The sequence below is a fragment of the Carcharhinus amblyrhynchos genome, chromosome 2 (assembly GCF_965287045.1).
Source record: "Carcharhinus amblyrhynchos chromosome 2, sCarAmb.v2.hapA, whole genome shotgun sequence".
Classification (NCBI taxonomy): domain Eukaryota; kingdom Metazoa; phylum Chordata; class Chondrichthyes; order Carcharhiniformes; family Carcharhinidae; genus Carcharhinus; species Carcharhinus amblyrhynchos.
This window is the reverse complement of record NC_137325.1, coordinates 10,997,677-11,022,694: the sequence shown is the minus strand read 5'-3', so window position 1 is coordinate 11,022,694 and position 25,018 is coordinate 10,997,677. Positions and strand designations below refer to the sequence as shown.

The window sequence follows — 25,018 nt, the reverse complement described above, 5'->3', positions numbered from 1 at the left end:
CGACGTCTGGAAAATAACCACCAAGGCATCCACTATCACCTCCGCCATTTCTTTCAGAACCCTCGGATGCATTCCATCCGGTCCTGGCGACTTGTCCACAATCAGTCCCTCCAGTCTGTCATTTATTGCCCATTCATACGCCCATCAGAGGGCATTTGAAAGCCGGCCACATTGCTGGGTTTTTGGAGTCACATGTAGGCCAGACCTGGTAAGGATGGCAGATTTCCTTCACAAGGGAACAGTAGTGAACCAGATGAAATTCTTAGGACAATTGACAATGTTTTATGGTCAATACTAAGACTGAATTCCAGATTTTTATAGAATTCAAATTTTACCATCTGCCATGGTGAGATTTAACCCAGGTTCCCAGATCTTGCTCTGGATCTCTGGATAACTAGTACAGTGATGAAATCACTGCCTCCCCATGTCTTGACCTCTTCTGGCATTTTGAGGCAATCCAGAGCTACACAGGTATCTCTACTCAAGAGAGAGAGAGAGAGCCTGGTGGTGGGTGATATACATTAGCTCGAGTATTTGTTATTGGTTCCAGAATCATGCATATAACTGGAAGCTGGATTCTTGCAGGTCCGTAAAGTGTTGTTTGAAGCCAAGGTCTTGAAGCTACAGTTCTTTGTCTGACTTGACTGTAACATTAGCTCCTGTGTCTAATATTTGTTAAATGGCCATTGACTGAAATGTTCATGTTCCGAAATGAGAAACCATCACCTTTGACCTCACAGAGAAGGTTGGTTTTGTGTCTTACAAGTCTGCAATTTCAACTTCATGGATAACCTTTGGGAATTCTGTGCATTTAAGAGTTTCTGTCTTGTATAATTTTTTGCAGGGTCCAACCTTGTTGTACTCAAAGCAAAGTACTGAAATTGCAGGACATTGATCTTATCTGTGGGCACACTTCACTCTCCAGTGTTTGCATGGTTGTTCTGCCTTTAGTGACCCTGTGTCTTTGTTGCTTAATTACTTGAGCTGTGGCTTGGCCTCTGCACCATGGTTTATTTTCGTCCCTCAGAATAGTTCTCTGCTGCTCAGGGTTTCTGACTGCCTAACCATCTGAATTGCCTTTTCCAAGATCACATCTTCCTTTGCTTGCATGAAGTCAGTGCTGTGTCATCTACTGCTTCTGCCACTATTCTGACTCTGATGAGTTCACATTTTGTGCCACTGTATTCACAATCTTCTGCCATTCTGTGCAGGTCATTGATCAATGAATTGATAGATTCTTCTATCTGATGGACTTGCTTATTAAATTTAGCTCTTTTGATTGCTTATTGCTTCTTAGATTGAAATAAATGTCAAAAGATTTTAGTACTTCTTCAAATTTAATAAATGATTCATTGATATCCTGCCTTGCAGCAATGGTGTCCACAATCGGGCCTACCAAATAATGCAGTGTGTTAACCTGCTCTGCTTCTGACTTTTTGTCTAAACCAGAATGATTCCGAATTATTCAAAGATTTCTCAAAACATGTTGTAACCTCAAGTTCGAAAAAATTTAGTCCATTCCTGCTAGGTTTCTGGGATTAGAAGATTGACTCCCAAAGGAGATTCAGTGGTAACTTCTGCTGCAGTAAGGAATTTTAAAATTCTGCTTCCAGTTTCCAAGCCTTTCTTGGGAGCTTTCTCCCGGTGAATTTTCCTCTGCGCCTCTGCTACTGGTGCTTCTTTTCCGATGTGGAGGTGCCAGCGTTGGACTGGGGTAAACACAGTAAGAAGTCTCATAACACCAGGTTAAAGTCCAACAGGTTTATTTGGTAGGAAACGCCACTAGCTTTTGGAGCGCTGCTCCTTTGTCAGGTGAGTGGGGAGTTCTGATCACAAGCAGACCATATAAAGGCACACTCAGTTTACAGAATACTGATCAGAATGCAAGTCTTTACAGCTAATCAAGTCTTAAAGGTACAGACAATGTGAGTGGAGATAGCATTAAGCATAGGTTCAAGAGATGTGTATTCTCTCCAGACAGGACAGTAAGTGAGATGTTGCAAGTCCAGGCAAGTCATGGAGGTTACAAATAGTGTGACATGAACCCAAGATCCCGGTTGAGGCCGTCTTCATGTGTGCGGAACTTGGCTATCAGTCTCTGCTCAGCGACTCTGCGCTGTCTTGTGTGTTGTGAAGGCTGCCTTGGAGAACGTTTATGCGAAGATCAGAGGCCGAATGCCCGTGTCCGCTGAAGTGTTAGTCAACAGGAAGAGAACAGTCTTGCCTGGAGGTGTTCATTCATCTATTGTTGTAACATCTGCATGGTCTCCCCAATGTACCATGCCTCGGGACATCCTTTCCTGCAGCGTATCAGATAGACAACGTTGGCTGAGTTGCAACAGTATGTACCGTGTACCTGGTGGATGGTGTTTTCATGTGAAATGATGGCCTCCATGTCGATGATCCAGCATGTCTTGCAGAGGTTGCTGTGACAGAGTTGTGGGGTGTCGTGGTCACTATTCTCCTGAAGGCTGGGTAGTTTGCTGCGGACAATGGTCTGTTTGAGGTTGTGCAGTTGTTTGAGGGCAAGAAGTGGGGGTGTGGGGATGGCCTTGGTGAGACATTCTTCTTCATCAGTGACATGTTGAAGAGTTCGGAGAAGATGTCGTGGCTTCTCCACTCTGGGGAAGTACTGGATGACGGAGGGTACTCTGTCCACCGTGTCCCGTGTTTGTCTTCTGAGAAGGCCTGTGCGGTTTTTCACTGTGGCGCGTTGGAACTGTCGATCAATGAGTTGAGTGCCTCTGGAGGTGTCTGTTGCAATCCTCCTCGTCTGAGCATTGTTCGGAGGGCTTGTCTGTAGGGGATAGCTTCTTTAACGTGTTTAGAGTGAAAGCTGGAGAAGTGGAGCATTGTGAGGTTATCCGTAGGCTTGCAGTACAGTGAGGTGCTGAGCTGACCGTCCTTAATGGAGATGCATGTGTCCAAGAATGCAGCCGATTCCAGAGAGTAGACCATGGTGAGTCTGATGGTGGAATAGAACCTGTTGATGTCATCATATAGTTGCTTCAGTGATTGTTCACCATGAATCCAAAGGAAGGAAATATCATTGCTGCATCTAATGTATAGCATCGGTTGAAAGTTCTGTGCAGTGAAGAAGTCTTGTTCGAGCCTGTGCATGAAGGTGTTGACATATTGAGGTGCAAATGTTCCATCTGTCTGGATGAAGAACTGGTTGTTGAAAGTGAAGACATTGTGGTCCAGGAGAAAGCAGATGAGTTGTAAAATTGCATCTGGAAACTGGCAGTTGTCAGTGTTGAGCACTGAGGCAGTTGCAGCAATGTCGTCGTCGTGGGGGATGCTGGTGTAGAGTGCTGAGACATCCATTGTGATGAGGAGTGCTCCTGGTTCAACTGTTCCATGTGTGCTGAGTTTAGGAAGTCCGTAGTGTCACGACAAAAGCTGGGGGTTCTTTGTACAAAGGGTTTCAAGATGCCCTCGACGTAGTCGGAGAGGTTCTCGCACAGGATCCCATTGCCCGATATGATGAGACAGCCAGGTTTGTTTGCCTTGTGTATCTTCGGGAGGCAGTAGAGATCTCCAACGTGGGGAGTATGTGGGATGAGAGCACGGAGGGTGCTCTGAAGGTCTGGATCAAAGGTCATGACCAGAGTGTTGAGTTGACGTGTTCTTTGGTCGGATCTGTGGGTAACTGTCTGTAGTGTTCCTCGTTCAGTTGTCGGTACACTTCTTTGCAGTAATCCGTTCTGTTCAGTACGACGATGGCCCCTTCTTTGTCTGCTGGTTTGATGACAATGTTGCGGTTGGTCTTGAGAGTGCAGATAGCGTTGCGTTGTGCTTGGGTGATGTTCGGGGCTGTCTTGTGAGTGCGGTTGATGAATCTGGTGTTGAAGCACTTCCTGATGGCTTGGGCATACATGTCAAGTTGAGGGCAGCGGTCTTCCGGAGGAGTCCAATTGGACTCTTTCCTCGTTGGTTGCTGCACTGCGGATCTCTCTGTTGGCTATTCTGGTTCATTGGCTGTCCCACTGTTGGCCTCTTTGGGGTTTGTGAAAGAACTGCAGCCTCATTTGCCTGATGAATTCCTCTGCATCCACTGCGAGACTGATGGGCTCCATTTTGGTGGTGGGGCAGAAAGTGAGCCCTCGGCTGAGAACTTCGACTTCATCTGGTTGAAGTGTGTAGTCCGACAAGTTGACAATGGACTTCCCTGCACTGGCACTATTTTCTACTGTGGTGCCAGGGGAGGCTTGGTTGCTACTGGTGGTGATGCCAAGTTTCTCAGGTTTCCTGTTCATGGTGTGCACGTAGATGGTGTAGTTCCTTTCTCTCATCTGCTTGGTAGAGTTCCACAGCTGGTCTGCGTCCTGAGCGTAAGTTGAGAATATGAATTCTATCTTGGTTTCCAGGATGCGGCGTTTGCTGTAGAGCTGATATATGAGGCGGTTGAGGAGTGTGAGAGAGGTGCAACAGCAAAATCTCTCAGCATAGTCTGTGTAATAGGTTGACCTGAGTGGGTTCATGATCTGTAGTCCTTTCGGTATCTTGTCTGCTTTCTCACATCTTTGTAAAAACTTGATGTCTGTGTCGATATGTGCGATCTTCTTGGAGATCCTCTCCATTTGGAGCTGGCAGTTTGCGGAGTGGATGGTCGTCATGATGTGGAGATGCCAGCGTTGGACTGGGGTAAACACAGTAAGAAGTCTCACAACACCAGGTTAAAGTCCAACAGGTTGTATGGTAGGAAACACCACTAGCTTTTGGAGTGCTGCTCCTTCGTCAGGTGAATGGGGAGTTCTGATCACAAATATATAACGGCACACTCAGTTTACAGAATACTGATTAGAATGCAAGTCTTTACAGCTAATCAAGCCTTAAAGGTGCAGACAATGTGAGTGGAGAGAGGGTTAAGCATAGGTTAAAGAGATACGTATTGTCTCCAGACAGGACAGTAAGTGAGATGTTGCAAGCCCAGGCAAGTCGTGGGGGTTACAAATAGTGTGACATGAACCCAGGACCCCAGTTGAGGCCGTCCTCGTGTGTGCGGAACTTGGCTATCAGTCTCTGCTCAGCAACTCTGCGCTGTTGTGTGTCGTAAAGGCTGCCTTGGAGAACATTTACCCGAAGATCAGAGGTCGAATGCCCATTTCTGCTGAAATGTTCGCCAACAGGAAGAGAATAGTCTTGCCTGGTAATTGTCAAGCGGTGTTCATTCATCCATTGTTGTAGCGTCTGCATGGTCTCCCCAATGTACCATGCCTCGGGACATTCTTTCCTGCAGCATATCAGGTAGACAACGTTGGTCGAGTTGCAAGAGTATATACCGTGCACCTGGTGGATGGTGTTTTCACATGAGATGATGGCATCCGTGTTGATGATCCGGCATGTCTTGCAGAGGTTGCTGTGGCAGGGTTGTGTGGTGTCGTGGTCACTATTCTCCTGAAGGCTAGGTAGTTTGCTGCGGACAATGGTCTGTTTGAGATTGTGCGGTTGTTTGAATGCAAGAAGTGGGGGTGTGGGGATGGCCTTGGCGAGATGTTCTTCTTCATCAATGACATGTTGAAGACTCCAGAGAAGATGTCATAGCTTCTCCGCTCCGGGGAAGTACTGGACGACGACCAAACACATTAAAGAAGCCATCCCCTATGGACAAGCTCTCCGTATACACAGGATCTGCTCAGATGATGAGGATCGCAACAGACACCAGACGCTGAAAGATGCCTTCATAAGAACAGGATATGGCAGGATATGGACTTGATCACCCTGATCGATAAGAGTCCAATCAGGTGCTACCACACCAATCTCTGGGTGTGTCCCCAGTGGCCATGCCTGTAGGTGTTGTAGGCACATAGGTCACATACCTTCCTCCTAAATAAGGATTCACAGTGCCCCTATGTCTGGCACACAACCCAGTGTGACCAGAAAGTCTCTTTCATCCTGGAGATGGCCCATATCCTGTTTATTCACTCATCAGGGTTGGAGCCTGTTTGTCTCTGTCTTTAAATTGCAGCCTGTTGGTTTAGTTTCTTGCCCAATTGTCCCAGAGTGCTTTACAATACGTCATTTTAGCTGGCTTTTTTGACTACAATGCCCACTCACCCCGAATATGTCATTCTCTCAGTGTGGAGACGTGAGAGCAGAGGGGGTCAATATACAAAACGAGATTGGGGTGTTAGGAGAAGAAAGAGAGTCCCTCATGAATAAAGTGATTTAAAGTAATGTAAAGTTTATTTATTAGCCACAAGTAAGGCTTACATTAACATTGCAATGATGTTACACGAAATTACCCTAGTTGCCACACTCCAGCGCCTATTCGGTGCCTGATTTGTGGAAGCTTTATTGATGCTGTGATTCATGTGCAAATTTTAACATGCAGAAAACTATACCTATTTAAGTTTACAGTTTGATTTGAGAGCATTGAAGAAAATCACAAGTTTCCAAGCTTTCTGCAACTTTCTTAGCCATTTTAAATGCTTCATTTGATTGCTAATTGCATGAGGGCATGTCAGTTCTCACTTTGCTGAATTGCAGGAAGGGACCACTTGGGGAAATCCCAGGCCCAATCTGAGACATTGTCTGATGTGTATGAAGATGGCTTTACAGATTCTGGAAGATGGCGCTGACATTTAATTATGACGTTTCATGTCATGATCTCAGTGCATAAGTGCAAATCATTTATTTTATTACAGATTTGAATGGCGTTAGTGTAACCGAAACACCTTGGTGCAAAAATCCAGATTGATTTGACACGAACATACTCGTTGCACTTAAAACAAATCTGCTAATTTTCTCCTTTCCACTCTGCTCCTAAAGACATTGACTCCTTGCTAAGTTATGTTTTCACATATGGCTTTCAGTCTGAGACTAGAAATGAATTTTGACAAATTCTGTTCTAAATATTTGATTTACCAATAAGTATTCTTGTTTCCGGTTTCCGTTTGCCCTATGATAAGGCGGCTGCTATGTTGTCATATCTGATTGTATTTATAGTACCTCTTAATCACACCCCAACTTCCCTCCTCTCCTGAGGGCAAACTCAAGCTGGAGCACAGTTCCATGGATGCCAGAGCCCTCTGCAATCTCATTCTTCTGGCTGTTCTGTCCATCTAGATCTGCATATTGATGATTGGAATGTCATTCAATTGTTTCTGATATCCATTGTCACCATTATCCATATACCTGAATTGGCGGTTCAATCAGAAGTGGGAATTCTAGCCACTGTTTACTACTTCCCAATACTGGAAAACTGTTGCAAGTACATTTATATCACTATTATTTTGTCTGCATCTAGATAATTCAGTACAAACCACCTATAAATTGTGATTATTTTACACAGTCCAAAAGTTTGCAACCTTGGTGTCACACTTGATCACGAGATGAGCTTCCAACCTTATATTCATGCCATCACTGAGACCACTTATTTTCACCTCCATAATGTCACTTAACTTCACCCAGTCTCAGTTCATCTTCTGCTGGAAATCTCATTCATGCCTTTGTTACCTCTTATCTCGACTACTCTAACGCATTCCTGGCTGATCTCCCATTTTCTACTGAAAAATTTGAGGTCATTCAGAACTCTGGTGTTTGTATTTTAGCTCACACCAAGACCTAATCCACCATCACCCCTCAGTTCACTGACTCCTGGTCAAGCTGGACTTAATTTTAAAACTCTCATCCTTGTTTTCAAATCTCATACATAGCCTTTCCCCTCCCTATCTCTTGTCTAATTTCACAACTGACCAAGATACCTGTGCTCCTCTAATCCTGCCCATTTGTCCCAATTACAAGTACTCTACCACTTATAGCAGCGCTTTCAGTTATATAGGCCTTGAGCTCTGAAATTCCCTCCCTGCATCTCTCCACCCCTCTCCCTCACTATCCTACTTTAAGATCTTTTGAGCGAGCTTTTGGTCATCTGACCTACGTGGCTCACTGTTATGCTTTGTTTTATAATGCTCCTGTGAAGTGCCTTGAAATATTATGTTCAAGGTGCTATGTAAAAATAAGCTGTTGTTTATATTAATTCTGGTAAAGGATTATAATAACATGGGACAATTTTGTATGTATGTTACATTAAATATTAAAATTGCAAATTTGACACTATCATAATATCAATAAAAGGAAAGAACTTACAATCATGTAACAAAGATTCTCATGATTTCAGGATGCCCCACAGAAGTTGCAGCAACAGTGACACTCAAGGCAGCAAAGCAGCTGAAGTATTAGACAGCTGAGAGGAATTATGTCTTGCTATGTTCACAGTTGTCTCAAATGCCTCCACAGCGATAATGAATCTCCAAAGCTCCCTAGTTCGGGATAGGGGAGCAAGTGAGTGCCAATTGTGAAAGACCATAGCAGGATATAATAGTAGGATATAGAATAGGCATGAGACAATCAAGGGCAAACTGAATCACTCAGAATGCAATCTTAAATGTCAAAATAGATGGCTGCACGGAGTTAGGTTCTCGCTGCAATAATCTCTTATATTACAGAACTTTGTTCCAGAGCAGGGCCCCCACCACACACTTGTTTACAAGTACATTGAGGCATGAGGCAACCAATTGAGGGAGGAGGTATTGCTGCCTGAGCCCAAACCTCACCTCCAACCTCCCTGCCAAAGACATGGGGCCTGGTGATTAATACCATGTGCACCCTGCACTCCCAGGCCCTGACCAAATGAAGATGTGAAGGAGAACAAAAGTGTAAGTCCATGGTGGAGTGGACAAATTGTATGGCAAAAAAGGTTTCAGTGTGCAAGACCAAAGTGAATAGCAACTGGACAATTAAACAAAAGAAGTGTCTGGAGGCGGTGTGAATGCCCGGATAATGTGATAATACTGTGCTATTTTGCTGTATTTTGTGTATAAGGTGGGTTCTTTAAGAGGCAGTATTTTGTTACAAGAATCAATTTGTAGAGGAAAATATACAGCTTAAATGCTGAGAGTAAGATAATTGATTTTTGCTAGGAATGTGTTACTTTGTAGAGTTAATGGACCTTTTGTTTATTTAGGTTTTTCTGGGATTTTAGACTAGGTATGCAAAGTCATCTGAGTACTGATGCGATTGACTGGCAGGGACAGAGTCATGTGGTTAATGGGAGGAACTTGCAGAATAAAGACAGTTTCATTTTCCTTTTCAAAAAACCAAGCCATTGCTGCCCGGACCTGCTAAAAGAAATAGGTGTCTCTCTGTCCCTCTCTCTAGCAGCTTTCTGAGAGCTCTAAACCAGTTAACCTAAGTCAAAGCAAGTATGTCTATGTTTCCCTCACTAATTTTAAAGAGGTGTTTACATGTGTAAGAGAAATATTGCTTGATTGGAACTTATAGTTGTGAGTTAGCAGTTAAGAATTGCATCTTGTCATGCTTAGGCATTGTTCAAATGTTAAAGAACGTAAGAAATAGGAGCAGGAGTAGGCCATCTAGCCCCTCGAGCCTGCCCCACCATTCAACAAGATCATGGCTGATCTGTCGTGGCTCAGTTCCACATTCCCGCCCTCTCCCCATAACCCTTAATCCCCTTGCCTATCAAAAACCTATCAACCCGCGTCTTAAAAATATTGAGCGAGGCAGCCTCCACCACTTCAATGGGCAGAGAATTCCAGAGATTCACCACCCTTTGAGTGAAGAAGTTCCTCCTCAACTCCGTTCTAAACCACCCCCCCTTTATCTTGAGGCTGTGCCCTCTAGTCCTACTGTCCTTTCTGAGCGGGAAAAGCCTCTCCACCTCTATCCTATCCATCCCATTCAACATCTTATACGTCTCAATGAGATCTCCCCTCATTCTTCTAAACTCTAATGAGTACAAGCCTAGTTTATTCAGCCTCTCCTCATAGCTCAACCCCCTCAACTCCGGAATCAGCCTAGTAAACCTCCTCTGCACTCCCTCCAAGGCCAAAATATCCTTGCGTAAGTACGGCGCCCAAAACTGCACACAGTACTCCAGCTGCGGCCTCACCAGTGCCCTATACAGCTGCAGCAAGACCTCCCTACTTTTATATTCAATCCCCCTCGCTATGAAGGCCAGCATCCCATTTGCCTTCCTGACCACCTGCTGCACCTGCAGGCTGGGTTTTTGCGACTCATGCACTAGGACCCCAAGGTCCCTCTGCACCGTCGCATGCTGCAGTTTTTCGCCATATAAGTAATAGTCCTTCCTACCATTATTCCTACCAAAGTGGACAACCTCACATTTGCCAACATTAAATTCCATTTGCCAGTTCCTGGCCCATTCGCCCAGCGAAAGCTTAAGCAAATTCATTTGTTATAATTAAACTATGTTATTAAATAAAGTTTGTCTTGATAAAAGCTTTGTAGTTTGTCACTAGAATTGTGCCTGGAATGGAACATCTTATTCTCACACTAATACCAAAATAGAAAAATTGTTGGAGTCTTGTCTGGCTTTATTACATACTTTGAGGTTTCTGATCTGGTACCCTAACAATAACAACTGCCTGAGTGCAAAGTAATTTAGAGAAAGACAAGAGCTAAAAAGCAAGCCAGCCAAAAAATGAAACAAAGTGTAGCAGAGGTTACAATATAAAGTTGTTTAACCTCACCATTGATTCCAGAAGACTAAAATGCCAAGTTGGAAGGAGATGTTATTCCTCAAGATTGCATTGGGCTTCGTTGAAACACTGCAGCAGGCAGGATGTCAATTGTTTTTTTGACATATTCAAGACATGTTATTTCCATTAAAATTACTGACACTAGTTCATGAAATTTGAGTAAGTTACAGCAGAAAAAATAGCTGCAGACTTTGCTTATTTAAAATGCTATTCACTTTTAATTAGGGAACTTTACTAGTGTAATACTTAAGTTTGTTTCTATATCCAGATCAAGCTAGACTGCACAAATTTTATTAGCAATAATTCATGACAGCATTTTAGTTTTTAAAGTTTAGTTTAAATTTTGGTTTGGGGCGGCACAGTGGTTAGCACTGCTGTCTCACAGCGCCAGGGACCCGGTTTGATTCCTGGCTTGAGTGACTATGGAGCCCCTGTGTCTGCATGGGTTTCCTCCGGGTGCTCCAGTTTCCTCCCACACTTCAAAAGACGTACTGGTTAGGTGCATTGGCTAAGCTAAATTCTCCCTCAGTGTATCCGAACAGGCGCCAGAGTGTGGCGACTAGGGGATTTTCATAGTAGTTTCATTGCAGTGTGAATGTAAGCCTACTTGTGACTAATAAATAAAACTTAACTTTAGTTTCAAATCACAGGATTTGTAGGTGACAGCCAGTCCTCAATTTTAAATGACCGACTGAAAAAGAAAAAGGGCTCAACTGTGCAGGCCTGTTCATTATGTTGTGCTACAACTTACACTCTCAAAATATGAAATTCTTCTGAAGGTAATGCATGAAGGGCAGAAATTTCGAAAGATTGCAGTGTAACAATAACCTTGGTTGTAGTATTGGTTGACTTTTGAAGTCTCCAGCTGTCTGCTGAACAACCTCTTTGGCAGTTCTCATGCTGAGTTGTGGAAGAACAAGCGTACCATGTGTACTGGAGCCAAGTTTAAATAACTCCGATCAAATCCTCAAACAAGATTGTGTTTGACTTTAGGGTTGACTTTGATCATTTTTTGAACTGCAATTTAAAGTGTATCTGAACCAGGATAGGACACATGTCGCATCAGAAAGAGTAAGTAAGGAGACAGCAAAGGCTTTTCTTTATTTGTTCATGAGACATGGATGTCACTGACGGGCCATCATATATTGCCCATCCCTAATTGCTCTTGAGGGGGCAGTTAAGAGGCAACCACATTGCTGTGAATCTGTGGATCTTTTTAATTTCCCTAAACGAAAAAACCCAAATGTTTTGTTTTACAACAATTGACAATTTCAGATTTTTATTGAATTCAAATTTCACCGTCTACTGTGCTGGGATTTGAACCTGGCTCCCCAGGGCATTATTCTGGGTTTCTGGATCACTAGTCCAGTGACAATACCATTATGTCACCCCCTTCCTCTTAAAACTAGTAAAAGGCTGTGAGGGATCCACAAGAAACATAAGCAACCTGAATGTAAATAAAATGGGGCGGGCAATTGTGTTGGGAGGATCTAGACATTGTAAGAATTTCTGAGATGTGGCTACAGAAAAATCTGGTCTGGAAATTAAACATTGCATGGTGTAACATGTTTAGAAAAGATAGTGGGCAGAAATGGGGAGGTGGAATACCTGTACTATTAGAGGTAATATTATGTCAGTTCAAGAAAGGGAAGGCAACATATGTAGGATCCATGGGAATAGTGATTAAAGATAATCATAGAAACCCTGCAGTGCAGAAAGAGGCCATTTGGCCCATCAAGTCTGCACTGACCACAATCCCACCCAGGCCCTGCCCCATATCCATACATATTTACCCACTAATGCCTCTAATCTACACATCTCAGGACACTAAGGGGCAATTTTAGCATGGCCAATCAACCTAACCTGCACATCTTTGGATGTGGGAGGAAATCGGAGCACCCGAAGGAAACCCATACAGATATGGGGAGAATGTGTAAACTCCACACAGACAGCAACCCAAGCTGGGAATCGAACCCAGGTCCCTGGAGCTGTGACGCAGCAGTGCTAACCACTGTGCTACTGTGCTGCCCATAATGAAGGATCTGTCACATTAATAAATATATACAAAGCACCTAATACGGAAAGGGAAGTGGATGAAGAGCTATGCAGACAATTTAGGCAATTGAGTAAAAAATACGGAATAATAATCATGGGGAATTTCAAATAACCTGATATTAATTGGACAGGAGAGGTAGGTAAAGAGGATAAGAGAACGGAGTTTCTACAATGTATATATGACTCCTTTCTAATCCGGTGTGTGATAAGCCCAACAAGTGAAGATTTCCTATTGATTTGCTGTTGCTAGGATCACTGGTAATGGGGACCAGAAAGTCACCCCCATTGACTAAGAAGAAAAATTGAAATGTGGCCCTTCACACAAAATGTTTGGATAAGTCTGCTCAAGAGTCTTGTCATACTTACCAACTGAGTTTTTTTTTAAGTCTCTTTGATTTAGATATCCACACAGCAGGTGACACCGAATATTCAAATTTGTAAGAAAAAATTCATAATACAGTATTTCATAGAGATTTAGAACTAATAAAATAGATAAGAAAACTCAGTCAGAAAGTTTAAACTATTATTGGAAGATTTTGTATGAAGGAATTGGAATATTTATATTTCCACAGCATATACCTCATGTATTACACAGGTGCTATAACATATGGTATAATAAAGACTAAAGAATCAAAACCACAGAAACCAAAGAATGAGGAGGATCCCATAGAAACCAATAAAATTCTAACAGGACTAGACAGGGTAGATACAAAAAGAATGTTCCTGATGGTGGGGGTATCCAGAACCAGGGGTCACAGTCTGAAGATGCATGGTAGATGGTTTAGGACAGAGATGAGAAATTTTGTCTCCCAGAGAGTGGTCAGCCTGTGGAATTCAGACCACATGAAGTAGCTAAAGCCAAGACATTGTATGTTTTCAAGAAATGGGTAAATATATCACTCGAGGCAAAGGGAATCAAAGTGTATGGGGGAGAGGGTGGGATTAGGCTATTAAGTTGGATTGTCAGCCATGACCATAATGAATGGTGGAGCAGATTTGAAGGGCCAAATGGCCGCCTTCTGCTCCTATTTTCCAAATTTCTATGTTTTGTTGTGAAATGAGTGAAGTAACTTAAAACTGGTGCAGTCTAGACAACCAAATTGATGATAGATTGATAATTGTCTGTTAAGTTAATATTTTTTGAAAGCTCAGGCACCAAAACTAAAGGTCACAGCTTTGACTTTTGCATTTGAAAAGGTCAGAATAAATTATACATTAATTCAAAGATCATGTGATGGACCAGAACACAATTTCATTATGTAATAATTTTATTCCCCAAGTCACGAAGTTCTCAATAGGCTCATGGAACATCTATGTAAAGAAAACTGTTCACAATGTTTTGCATCATTCTACAGAAATTGGAGAATATTTTTGACTTAAGAGATGTAGTATTCCTGAGAAATTGGCCATTAAGGTTCTAATTAAATAAAACCTTCAGTCAGTTAAGTTCGACACATGCTATCCAATGATGTTGCGTTCAGTGTAGCAGACATATCATTGACTCTAACTGATATGGTTCAAGAAGGTACCGTCCTGCATGAACAATAATTTCTCAGTTGTAAGCAGATTTTAACTATGCAGCACTTTATATGGTCGTTCATAGGTTTCATCTGAAATTTAGAACTGCTTTCAGTCTTTTATGTTTCCTTGCATCATACCCTAGATGTAAATGTTTGAATGAGATGTCTTTCAAGAGATATGTTTGGTAAATTGACTGCTAGGAGGCATGTGAGAGAAGGCTGACATATTCTCCTTGTTTCATCTGGTCCTACTTAGTATATTTGACAGTACAAAGTATTTAATTATGTAACACATTGCAGATGTTAAGCTCACCTCTTGCCATTTTGTAGCAGCAGCTTTAACATTTTCAACCTGTTTTATTTTAAAGCAGGTATCCCAGTTCTGTGGCTGAGTGCATCTTGTGATGAGGCATTGAGCTATGCAAAGCAGAAGAGTCCCTGGTTTGATTTGTTGCAGGGTTGGGGTTGGGGTGGCGAATGAGAAGTAATTTTTCAACTTTGTTGATATGGAAAACAAGACAGATGGTGGAAAACATCCATGATACACCCCACCAAATTTTCCTGCGTTTTCCTGATTACATTGACCTGATCTGTGTTATTAGCCAGTAGGAGCTAAACTGGGGCCACAAAGTTGAAACGTTACGGCACTGAATCTGAAAATTCAAGAGTGCAGATGTTGATGATCTGGCAAAAATCAAAGTGGGTGGCAAAGTGGCACAGTGGTTAGCACTGCTGCCTGACAGTGCCAGGGACTTGGGTTCGATTCCTGGCTTGGGTCAATGTCTGTGTGGAGTCTACATGTTCTCCTCTTATCTGCGTGGATTTCCTCCAGGTGCTCTGGTTTCTTCCCATTGTCCAGAGATGTACTGGTTAAGTGCATTGGCAATGTGAATTCTCGCTCAGTGTGGTGACTAGGGGATTTTCACAGCAACTGCAGTGTTAATGTAAGCCTACTAGCGACACTAATGAATAAACTTCAAACTTTAAAACTTTAAGTAATATTCATGAGCCCATTAGCAATATTGAGGCTAGCAAGGAATAGTCAACTCCAAAATTGGCAACGAAATCTATTTTATTTTAAACGGAGTTTCAAAAAATTTCCGTAAAGAACAAGAAAGTGGTTAGTTATGTGGAGATTTTATTATATTTTATGCAATTTACAGTGGGTGTTCACTAAAAATGTTGTTAACCACTAGATGGCATGGTGCGTAACTTTCATATCATATTTCAATATATGTGCCTGTCTCTTTTATTTTGATTTAAGCTCTACGTTTCCACATAGCGCTTCAGTGCAAGTTGTGCCAGGCAAGGTGGGATGTTGGTTCCTTAACTCAGCACGTTCTCAAGGATGGCAGTGGGTGAAGGCTAAGTCATGCCTCTCAGAGAGAAGGCAAGAGAGTATCAGTGGGTATGTCAGTTCAGGTTGTTCTTGGGTATCATTTTGCTGCTGCTATTTAAACATACAATGTAGGAAGACTGGATGTGAGCTATTGCACTGAGAGCGCCAAACAACATGTGGGGAGAAGTAAAGATAATCATTCTTTAAAATCTTAGGCTGGCCCTGCAGTTCAAGTATTTAAATGGGGGAAAAGTGTTAACATTTTTGACATGTCTGCAACAGTAAGAGATAACGTATAATTTTTTACAGTGTAACAGCAGTCTGTTTTGCTCATTATGAATCTCGTGTGACTTCCTACTGCTTCAGTAGATGAGTGATACATCTGCTCATCTTCCCTTCCCCCTCCCCTTAAAAATCTGGTATAACCTTGTTAATATTTTTTATGAGGAGCAGAGGATTGAGTAGACATGATTCAGCTCCGATTACAATGAGCCTCTGGTAGTTTAGTATTCACATCATTCAGCCACAGCAAATTTTCTGTTAGGCCTTCAACATATCACCTGATTAAATTCTTGCAACCCAATAAATTAATGATATACATCTAATTACTTTTCCAGTGTTCTGTGAAGCCTCATTTGCCAGCTCTTCCCCCAATGACAAGCTTTCTCACTCAATTGCTTTGTATTTTTCACCTGCCTTTCACTCACTGTTCTCTGACCCCAGATAAAATGAAGTACATTGCCTGGACTAATGTAATTTCTGCAAGTCTCATAGTGTGTGGGGGAGGGAAGTCTGCACACAGCTATCCTGCTGTGTTTGAATTCTGGATGTGGGTGACATACAATATCTCATCTTCAAATAAAGGGCCACTTCAACAGATGTGATAGTGGGGAATAAAACATATTAGTAAGAGATTCTTGATGTTATGCACAGACATCACTGACGACAGCAGCTGTAGTGAGTAACAACAACTTGCAGTATTGAAGAGGTCTTTTAACATGGTCAAAGAGGTAGGTTTTAAGTTGCACTTAAAGAAAGAAAGAAAGATAGTGAGGTTTAAGAAGACAGTTACCAAGCTTTGAGCTTCAGCGATTGAATGTTGCCATTGGTAATCAAATTGAAAATGTGCAAAAGGCCAGAATCTCCTGGCAAGACAGAATGCTGAACATGGAAGTACATTAATGTGCAAGGATCTCCAGCATGTCTGTCCTCTTGAGTCAGTGATGTGGAGATGCCAGCATTGGACTGGGATAAACACAGTAAGAAGTCTCACAACGCCAGGCTAAAGTCCAACCAGTTTCCACACATCTGACAAAGGAACAGTGCTTCCGAAAGCTTGTGGGTTTACTATCAAATAAACTGCTTGGACTTAACCTGGTGTTGTGAGACTTTTTACTCTTGAGTCAATGGCAGCTCCATTGGCTGAATGGATGACGGCCACATCCCTGAAGACATGCAGTATGGTGAACTCGCTATCAGCATGAGACCGCAGCTGGAATCTTACCACTGTTCACGCCAGTGGGATTTTCCCATCCCGCGCAGTGAACGGAGATTTGGCTAGCCACCAAATTTTCTGACTTCGCTGCAGTGGGAGCATGGTGTGAACAGTAGGTAAGATTGTGCCTCCCGTCTGTGATACAGGGATACCTACAAATGCGACTTTGAGTCGACCAGGATCATAGTCAATACAAGGGAGGTCCTCGCTGTTGATTGGAGTGCCTAGAGTCTAGTGAGAAAAAATGTAGAAAAAGCAGTGGGCAAAATACACGACCTGATCACCAAAAAGAGAATCTGCTGGAAGGAATAGTCATCAACCTTGGGTCAGCGATTCCAGCCACAACAAATGTTATTCAGTACAAAAATGATATTACCCTGGGCGTAGTCCATCATCTTCGAAGGTGAATAGGTACCGAACTAACAGAACTGATTAGGAAATAGAAATTAACTCAAGGTCCAAATGAGTGAACTATACCATAGCTGTCAGGATAACTTAATAATTGCCATGTTCTAATATAGAACTTCTTATGATTGTTGAATGAAATGTGTTAGGCCCAAGAATAAAAATGGCTGAATCATCAAATAAATTGAATTTTGATTCTTGCTGTCACACCTGTAATATCAGCGTCCTTTCTCAGGTCAACATCCCCAGGAGAGAGGCACTGATTATGGCTCGTCAGCCATGTTGGGCAGGCCACATCATCCACATACCTGATGATGTACATAGATACCTAGAATCATGTAGAAGGAGGCCATTCAGCCCAGGCCTTATCCCCTTAACCCCATTTGTTTACCCTATCTAGTCCCCCTGACACTATGGGACAATTTAGCATGGCCTATCCCCCTAACTCACCCATCTTTGGACTGTGGGAAGAAACTGGAGCACCCAGAGGAAACCCATGCAGACATAGGGGGAATGTGCAGACTGCACAGAACCCAAACCGGGAATCGAACCCGGGTCCCTGATGCTGTGAGGCACAGTGCTAACCACTGTGCCACCATGCCGCCCATAAAAGGGATTGTTTTAGGGATGATGCTGATGATGTACGTCATCATCATCATCATCCCCAAAACAAACCTCTCTAGTGCAAGCTCCATCATGGTTTTTACCAGGATGGCAATGGAAACTTTTCTGGGATTTCCTGAAAGCCTCCCTGAAGAAGTACAGCATTCCTACTGATTTGTGGGTATCTGTTGCTTGACACTATCCAAACTGGAGAAGAAACATTCGCAAAGGTGCCAACCATTTCAAACATCTCCAGAACCAAATGGAGACCAAGAGCAGAAAGAGCCTAACACAATGTGAGCATCACACTCACACCTCATCAAACTCTATCTGCTCCATCTGTGGCAGTGTGCTTTTAACTCACCTCAGGACTCAGAACCTCAGAGTGGAAGAAGTCACCCTCGATCCAGAGGGACTAACTAAGAAGAAGAGATGTAGGGGGACGTTGTAAATGCATTTAGAAAGAGTGTTTTATCGTTTTGCTGCACATATCCATGAGAGCAATTCTTTGGTAGTTGTACTGAGCAAAACATACAAACTTAATCAGAAAAATAAGAAGCAAGAAACGTAATGTACACCAATTATTTCAGAGCAATGTAGCCATGAGAAAATATCTGTATGCATTTAACTGGAGATTGTAGCAGCTTGAGTAACAAAATCAGAAAAAAGACTACTTGATCGTACCAAATTCCCATTACAGAAGGAACAGTCTTATTTGTTGTTGCTTTAAAATATACATGCTAGGCACATAGGATGTGGCTGAATTTAATTATGCTGCATCAGTCCCCAAGGATAGTCTGTGAGAAGTAATGTTCAGCATAGTGAAGATGTTATTTACTGTCTGTGATTCAGTATTATATACCCTGCAGTCAACTGTAGTTTTGCCCACATTATTGTTAACCTAGAAAAGGCAGGTATAGATTGGAGAACTATCCATCATCAAAATTAGGAGCTAGTAGAAGTTTTAGGTCTGGATGTTTTTTCAGGTCAATGTCACTGATCTTTCCTGTAGGCAGATCCTGCATGGGCTGTTCATCATTGTTGCTCAATATCTAGTTCAACAATACTGTGACCATGGGCGAAAGCCTTGATGTATTAAGTGGATACTGTAATTTTATAAGAAGCCTTATGTGTGCTTCTTGAGCATTTCAAAAGGTGAACCAACAGTTTAGTGAAATGAAGCCAAATACAAATAAATAAACATGTTTATTTTGCAATTGGTTAGTGAATCAGCAGAATGATATTTATAATAAACCTTACAATACATAGCTTAACCTTACTTCGTTTCTCTTAAGGAAGACAGTTATAGAGTTTCCAATGCTTTCGCTGTTAGTGAGTTTCGCATTGAGTTGTACTTGTTCTAACTGGCTCTATCTTTGGGAGATCAAGCATGATCCCTGGCACCTTTCTCCAATGGATTTTTCTAGACAATAGATGAGATTCTCTGGCCTCCTCATGGCTTGTTTTTCAGTGGTAGGAGGCAGCCCACTGTTGACTGGCAGCAGAATCACCTAGTGTCACTCTGTCAATGAGATTTCCCATTGAATCCACCCCATGCTACTCACGGTGGGGGTGTGCCATCAGTAGGACTAGAAGATCCCGCTGGCATGAATAGCTGGAAAATCTCATCCCACGTGTTCACCTCTCTTTTCCTATCTAGAGAGGAACCAACAGCCTGATTCCCATCTAACTTTCCATGTCAGGATGATTGGCCTGTAAGAGTCCTAGTTAAATAAGTAAACTCCCCTCCAGATGGAGCCCACAGACATTAGTTACTGTGATTCCCAAATGATGAACATCTGAACTTAATGGGACCACTTTTAACTTTCAGGCAGCATAATGACAGAGTGCATCAGTCACTCACCCATGCATTCTTACCCATGAGAAATCCAAGCCCTTTCAGAGGCCACATCCATTACCATGTGACTAGAAAACTTTAAACACCCCAAATGGGCTTTCCATTGCAGCACGTCATCTCTAAGGCCCTGAATAATATTGGGCAGTCTGGAGAGGAGAGGTGGGAGGGAATGTGACCTGATTTTGGAGGGACAGCAACTGCTCACCACATTCTTGTGGAGCCCAGAGGAGTCTGTATATACTTCTTAAATCCTTTCTGCTTCAATGCCTGATACAACTTGACAGAACATTGAAATTGCTGTAATATTAAAACCAAACTTATTCTCCACACCTTTTGGGCTCTGGCTGTCATGATGCAAATAATGTTGGGTGATATTCAAAATCCAGTTCAGAACACATTGCTATGGGCCACTGAGCTGAATTAAACTTTTATTTTGAACTCCAATATCCTTGTGTTTTACTAAAATATTTCTGTCTAGTAAAAACATATCAATAACACAGTAATTTGTGCTAATTAGCTAATCTCAGCTATGGTGACAATGAGAATGTTGCAATTAGCCATAATTTCCTCAGGCCAGGAAGAGAAGAAATAAGCTAACATTTGTCTTCCTGATCTCATGCTATCCTCTGGAATTGTGCAAATCATAAGTATCAAGTATGGACAGGGTGCGCCTTTACTATCACTTCATGATAAAAAGGCCTGCTAACTTTTATAGATTCACAAGTAAGGAATATAGACATGAATGATCATGGTAGCAACAACCCATTTGCTAACCATTATATATCATTGGCCATTTACTACTTTGATGTATGTTGAGAATTTAACCTAAATTTAAATTCCTGCCTTGAGGTTGAAGGCGGCCCCAAACTCAGAGGCAAGCCGAGAAACTACAAAACGTTGTGTGAAACTATAAGAAGTTGTGAATGTAGCCCAATCCATCACGCAAACCAGCCTCCCAGCCATTGACTCTGTCTACACTTCCTGCTGCCACGGAAAAGCAGCCAGCATAATAAAGGACGCCACCCACCCTGGACATACTCTCTTTCACTTCTTCCGTCAGGAAAAAAATACAAATGTCTGAGGTCATGAACCAACCTACTCAAAAACAGCTTCTTCCCTGCTGCTGTCAGGCTTTTGAATGGACCTCGTACTACGTTGATTTTTCTCTACATCCTAGCTATGACTGTAACACTACATTCTGCATTCTCTTCTTTCCTTCTCTATGAATGGTACACTTTGTCAGTACAGCATGCAAGGAACAATACTTTTCACTGTTTACTAATACATGTGACAATAATAAATCAAATCAAATCAAAAGAGTATAAACAATATAGCACATACTCAAAGGAGGTGGTTTCAACAATCCTCCAATGGCAAGGTTGCCTCAGTAAGCAAAGCCATGAATGCAAATTGGTTTTTGGTTAGAAGTGGAAGCTGCAATATTTTGGCCTTCAAAAAATATTACTGCCTCCAGCTGAGTAGCTGAAATACTTATCCCCTGAGAAAACACTGACCCCATTGCCCTATTTGTGAGCGTTAAACAACTGTATACAGTTTCAAAAATCATCCTTTTAAAGAGGCTTCAACAGCTATAAAAACTGTCCTGCAAATTAATCTGCTCTCTGAAACAATGGGAATAAAAACTAGTAGGAAGTGGTTCAGCAAATAATTAACACAATTAAACTTTAAAGCACCTAAAAAATATATAATTTTCACTTGCCTAACAATGGTTGTTTGAAAATCCCAAGAATGACTTTTCTTATGACGTTGTCTTCCCTATTAACGTTGTCATTTAGGGTCTGTCGGCTCCAATAACACAGTTTGGGAAAAAAATACCTTTGGTGGTGCACTACTGCTTCTTGAGAAATTGTAATACCACCTAATTTACATGACAGAGTTCTTGTTGAAAATGCAGGTTTTTAGCATCACACATGCAAGTTTGCAGATTCTGAAATCTAAAGAGGAATTAAATTTGAAATCAAAAAAAAGAAATATTGTTCTGCAGGCACATGAATAACAAAAGGGATAGAGCCTTTAAGGAAAGCACAAGGTAAACTTGAATAATGACAAAGAAATGGTAAAAATGTTAGGTGCAATTTAATGTCCTTCTTCATGGCTACTTTGGTGGCGGAAGCATTTAATCAAGAGAACAGATTGCCTATTGCCTTCTACCTTGCCCCAATTAAATCTATGGTGGAAAAGCCTGTGGATGGCCTTCCCATCTCACATCCCATTGTGAACCTTAGGTGGTAGATAAATGGCAAAGCCTCATACTGTCACTGGCATTAATACAGAGGCAGGCATTGGAATCATTATGTGGGGAGCATGATGAATAAATTTTTGCTTGTGGGCTTACAGAGGGAACCATTGTTCAAAGGCAGTTGATGCTTGATTAAGGGGCCTGACGTCAGACGTGGAGATCCTGATATGAGCCACCCTGTAACCTTGCTGCTGATTCCCCTTGTTCCTCTCCCCACAATCCCAACTCCCTATCCCCTACCTTCCACACACCCCGCCTCTCCCCCCCCACTGTAACCTTGGATCCAGCAATGATTCTAGACCTTGGGTGGGTGTCACACCAGCAGCAACCATCGTTTTCCCAATGGCATGGGCATTCAAATGGACCTTCCTGGGCAGGACTTCCACCCCTAGGATCGTCATGTCTGAGTGGCGGGTCTTCCCTAAAAGCAAGTTGTCCATTAAATACCGCCAATGGATATTGCCTCATTTTGACTACAGTGAACATGACATTAGAAGGACAGGCTTTAGAAAAAGGTTGAAAGATATATAAGATAAAAAAGAGAATTGGTAAACGAATCAAACTTAGAGAATGGATGATTGCATCCATTCATATTAACCTAACAATTAGTAGCAGAGGCACAAGTATATAGAATGGATATGTGCGTGTGGAAGGGAGTTTAATAAAATCTGGCAGAGAGCTAATGCTATTCCTATATTCAGAAAGAATGGTAGCTCCAGGGAACTATTGACCAATTAGCTTAACATGGTAGAGAATGTATAATAGAAAAGCATGCTGACACCAAAAATGTAATGAAGAATGGTCACCTCAGACTTCAAACTGAGGATCATGCCTAAACGTTCACGCTCTCCACCACAGGAGCAAAATGGAATATACAATATGCAATGTAGCAACCCTCAACCTCTACCAACTAGAAGGACAAGGATAGTAGATTCATGGGAACACCACCATATGCAAGTTCCCTTCCAATCCATACTCCATCTTGACTTGGAAATATATTATTGTTCTTTCACTGCCTGTGGATCAAAATCCTGAGACTCTGTCTTCCTAACAGCACTATGAATGTACCTACACATGGACAACAGCAGTTCAAGAAAATGGCTCATCTCCTCAGGGACAACAGGAATGGGCAAAAAGTCCTGCTGGCCTAGTCAGCATCACATCTGATGAAAGAATTAGAAACGTTATTGAATTCTTTGAAGTAACAGAAAAAGTGGAATAATGTACTGTAGTGGATGAAATATGCATGGACTTTCAAAAGGTCTTTGATAAAATACCAAATAGAAGACTCATGACAAAGATCAGAGAATGTGATGTTGACATCAATTTGCAAATAGATAACAAATTGTCTCTTTAGTGGGTAAATTACTATTCACTTAAGGGCCTCAGTTGGCGGCTGGATGGTGTCGCCAACACTGAGCCTTCCCACCACAGATTTAATTGGGGTGAAAACGGAAAGGGGACAGCGTCCCTGCTCACCACCATCTTGCCTGATTAAACGTGCCCTCACCCCAGCCTTCCTCTGGGAGTTCAAATCTTGTGCTCATAAATGTAGTAAAGCCTCTAATAAATCCAGGAAAAACTCCATACTCAGAGTACTCAATGTAGTACTCACCGTCACATGGGGTGATTGACATCACAATGACGGATACATTGAAGAGGAATGTTGATAAATACATGAGTAGATAAAGAAATAAAAGGATATATTGACAGGGTGAGTGAGATATAGGGGAAGAAATTCATATGGCACATTAATACTGGCACAGACCTGTTGGGCTGAGTGGACTGTTGTTATGCTGTAAAATTCAAAGTAATAATAACTCGCAATTAAGACCCCATACCTAATTTCAGTCTCCAGTCTAGCAATGCTGAAGTATTGAGATGAGGCTGAGGTGAGGCCTTTTGGTGTGTAACAATTAGTTTACTCATTAACTAGCCTCACTGTCTTTGGAACAGCTTACTTTTGATGGGTTAATGAGACACAATTTATTCCTTTCTCCTCATTATGTACAGTAATGTTAATTGCTAATACTTTGTAAACGTTTCATGTAGAGAAAATGTAATAAAACTAATTGAAACAAAATAAAGCTATACTCACCAAAAACATTCCTTGGATGGTTTTCCTTGCTTAAAAAAGTTTTACACACATTGACTAAACCTAACTTTAAGTCTATCACAAAATATCATTTGTGGCAAGTGAGGGATACTGTATACATGCTTGGGTTAAACTGAACAAAGTAACATCCAAGTAAATGGTGTCAGACCAGATGATAGAGCCATATTAATTATTCATAACAAATTTAATAAAGTATCTTGTCAAACATGTTTATGTTGCTGTGTATAATGAAGACTGGTATAAATTATACTTGCTTCTGCCCTTTGCCTACTCGTGCTTTAGATCCATCAGCTGATAGGTTATTGGCAAGGTCATGCGTTATGCTTTTTAAGTAGCCTGTAAGTTAACTGGATGTTTTGTTATTAATGTTCACAAGGTCTTTGTTTCATTCTGATTCTGATTGCAGCTGGTGCTCAAGACAGGATTGGATATGCTTTTGGCCTGGGGCTAGAACGGCTAGCGATGATTTTGTATGGAATACCAGATATCCGTCTATTCTGGAGTGAAGATGAACGATTCTCCAAACAGTTCCAGGTTACTCATATTGACCAGAAAGTCACATTTCAGGTTAAAAACACACTATTTCAATTTATAGTTTTCTTTATACTATATTATGTTGAATTGCATGCATCACAATTTATTACAGTAAGAAGTCTCACAACACCCAGGTTAAAGTCCAACAGGTTTATTTGGTAGCACAAGCCACTAGCTTTTGGAGTGCTGCCCGTTCATCAGGTGAGTGGGAGTTCTGTACACAAACAGGGCATATAAAGACACAAACTCAATTTACAAAATAATGATTGGAGTGCAAGTCTTTACAGGTAATCAAGACTTAAAAGTA

At 41.8% G+C, this 25,018-nt stretch overlaps 1 protein-coding gene across 5 annotated transcripts in view; it reads left to right on the top strand.

Annotated features, from left to right (window-relative positions):
• fars2 (phenylalanyl-tRNA synthetase 2, mitochondrial) overlaps positions 1–25,018 on the top strand; it is a 452,664-nt gene that overhangs the window by 250,094 nt on the left and 177,552 nt on the right. For all 5 annotated transcript variants that reach the window (XM_080202025.1, XM_080202019.1, XM_080202043.1 and 2 more), the window contains one exon: positions 24,584–24,744. In XM_080202025.1, the coding sequence (XP_080058151.1) occupies positions 24,584–24,744 (161 nt within the window). The remainder of the gene's footprint in view (positions 1–24,583; positions 24,745–25,018) is intronic.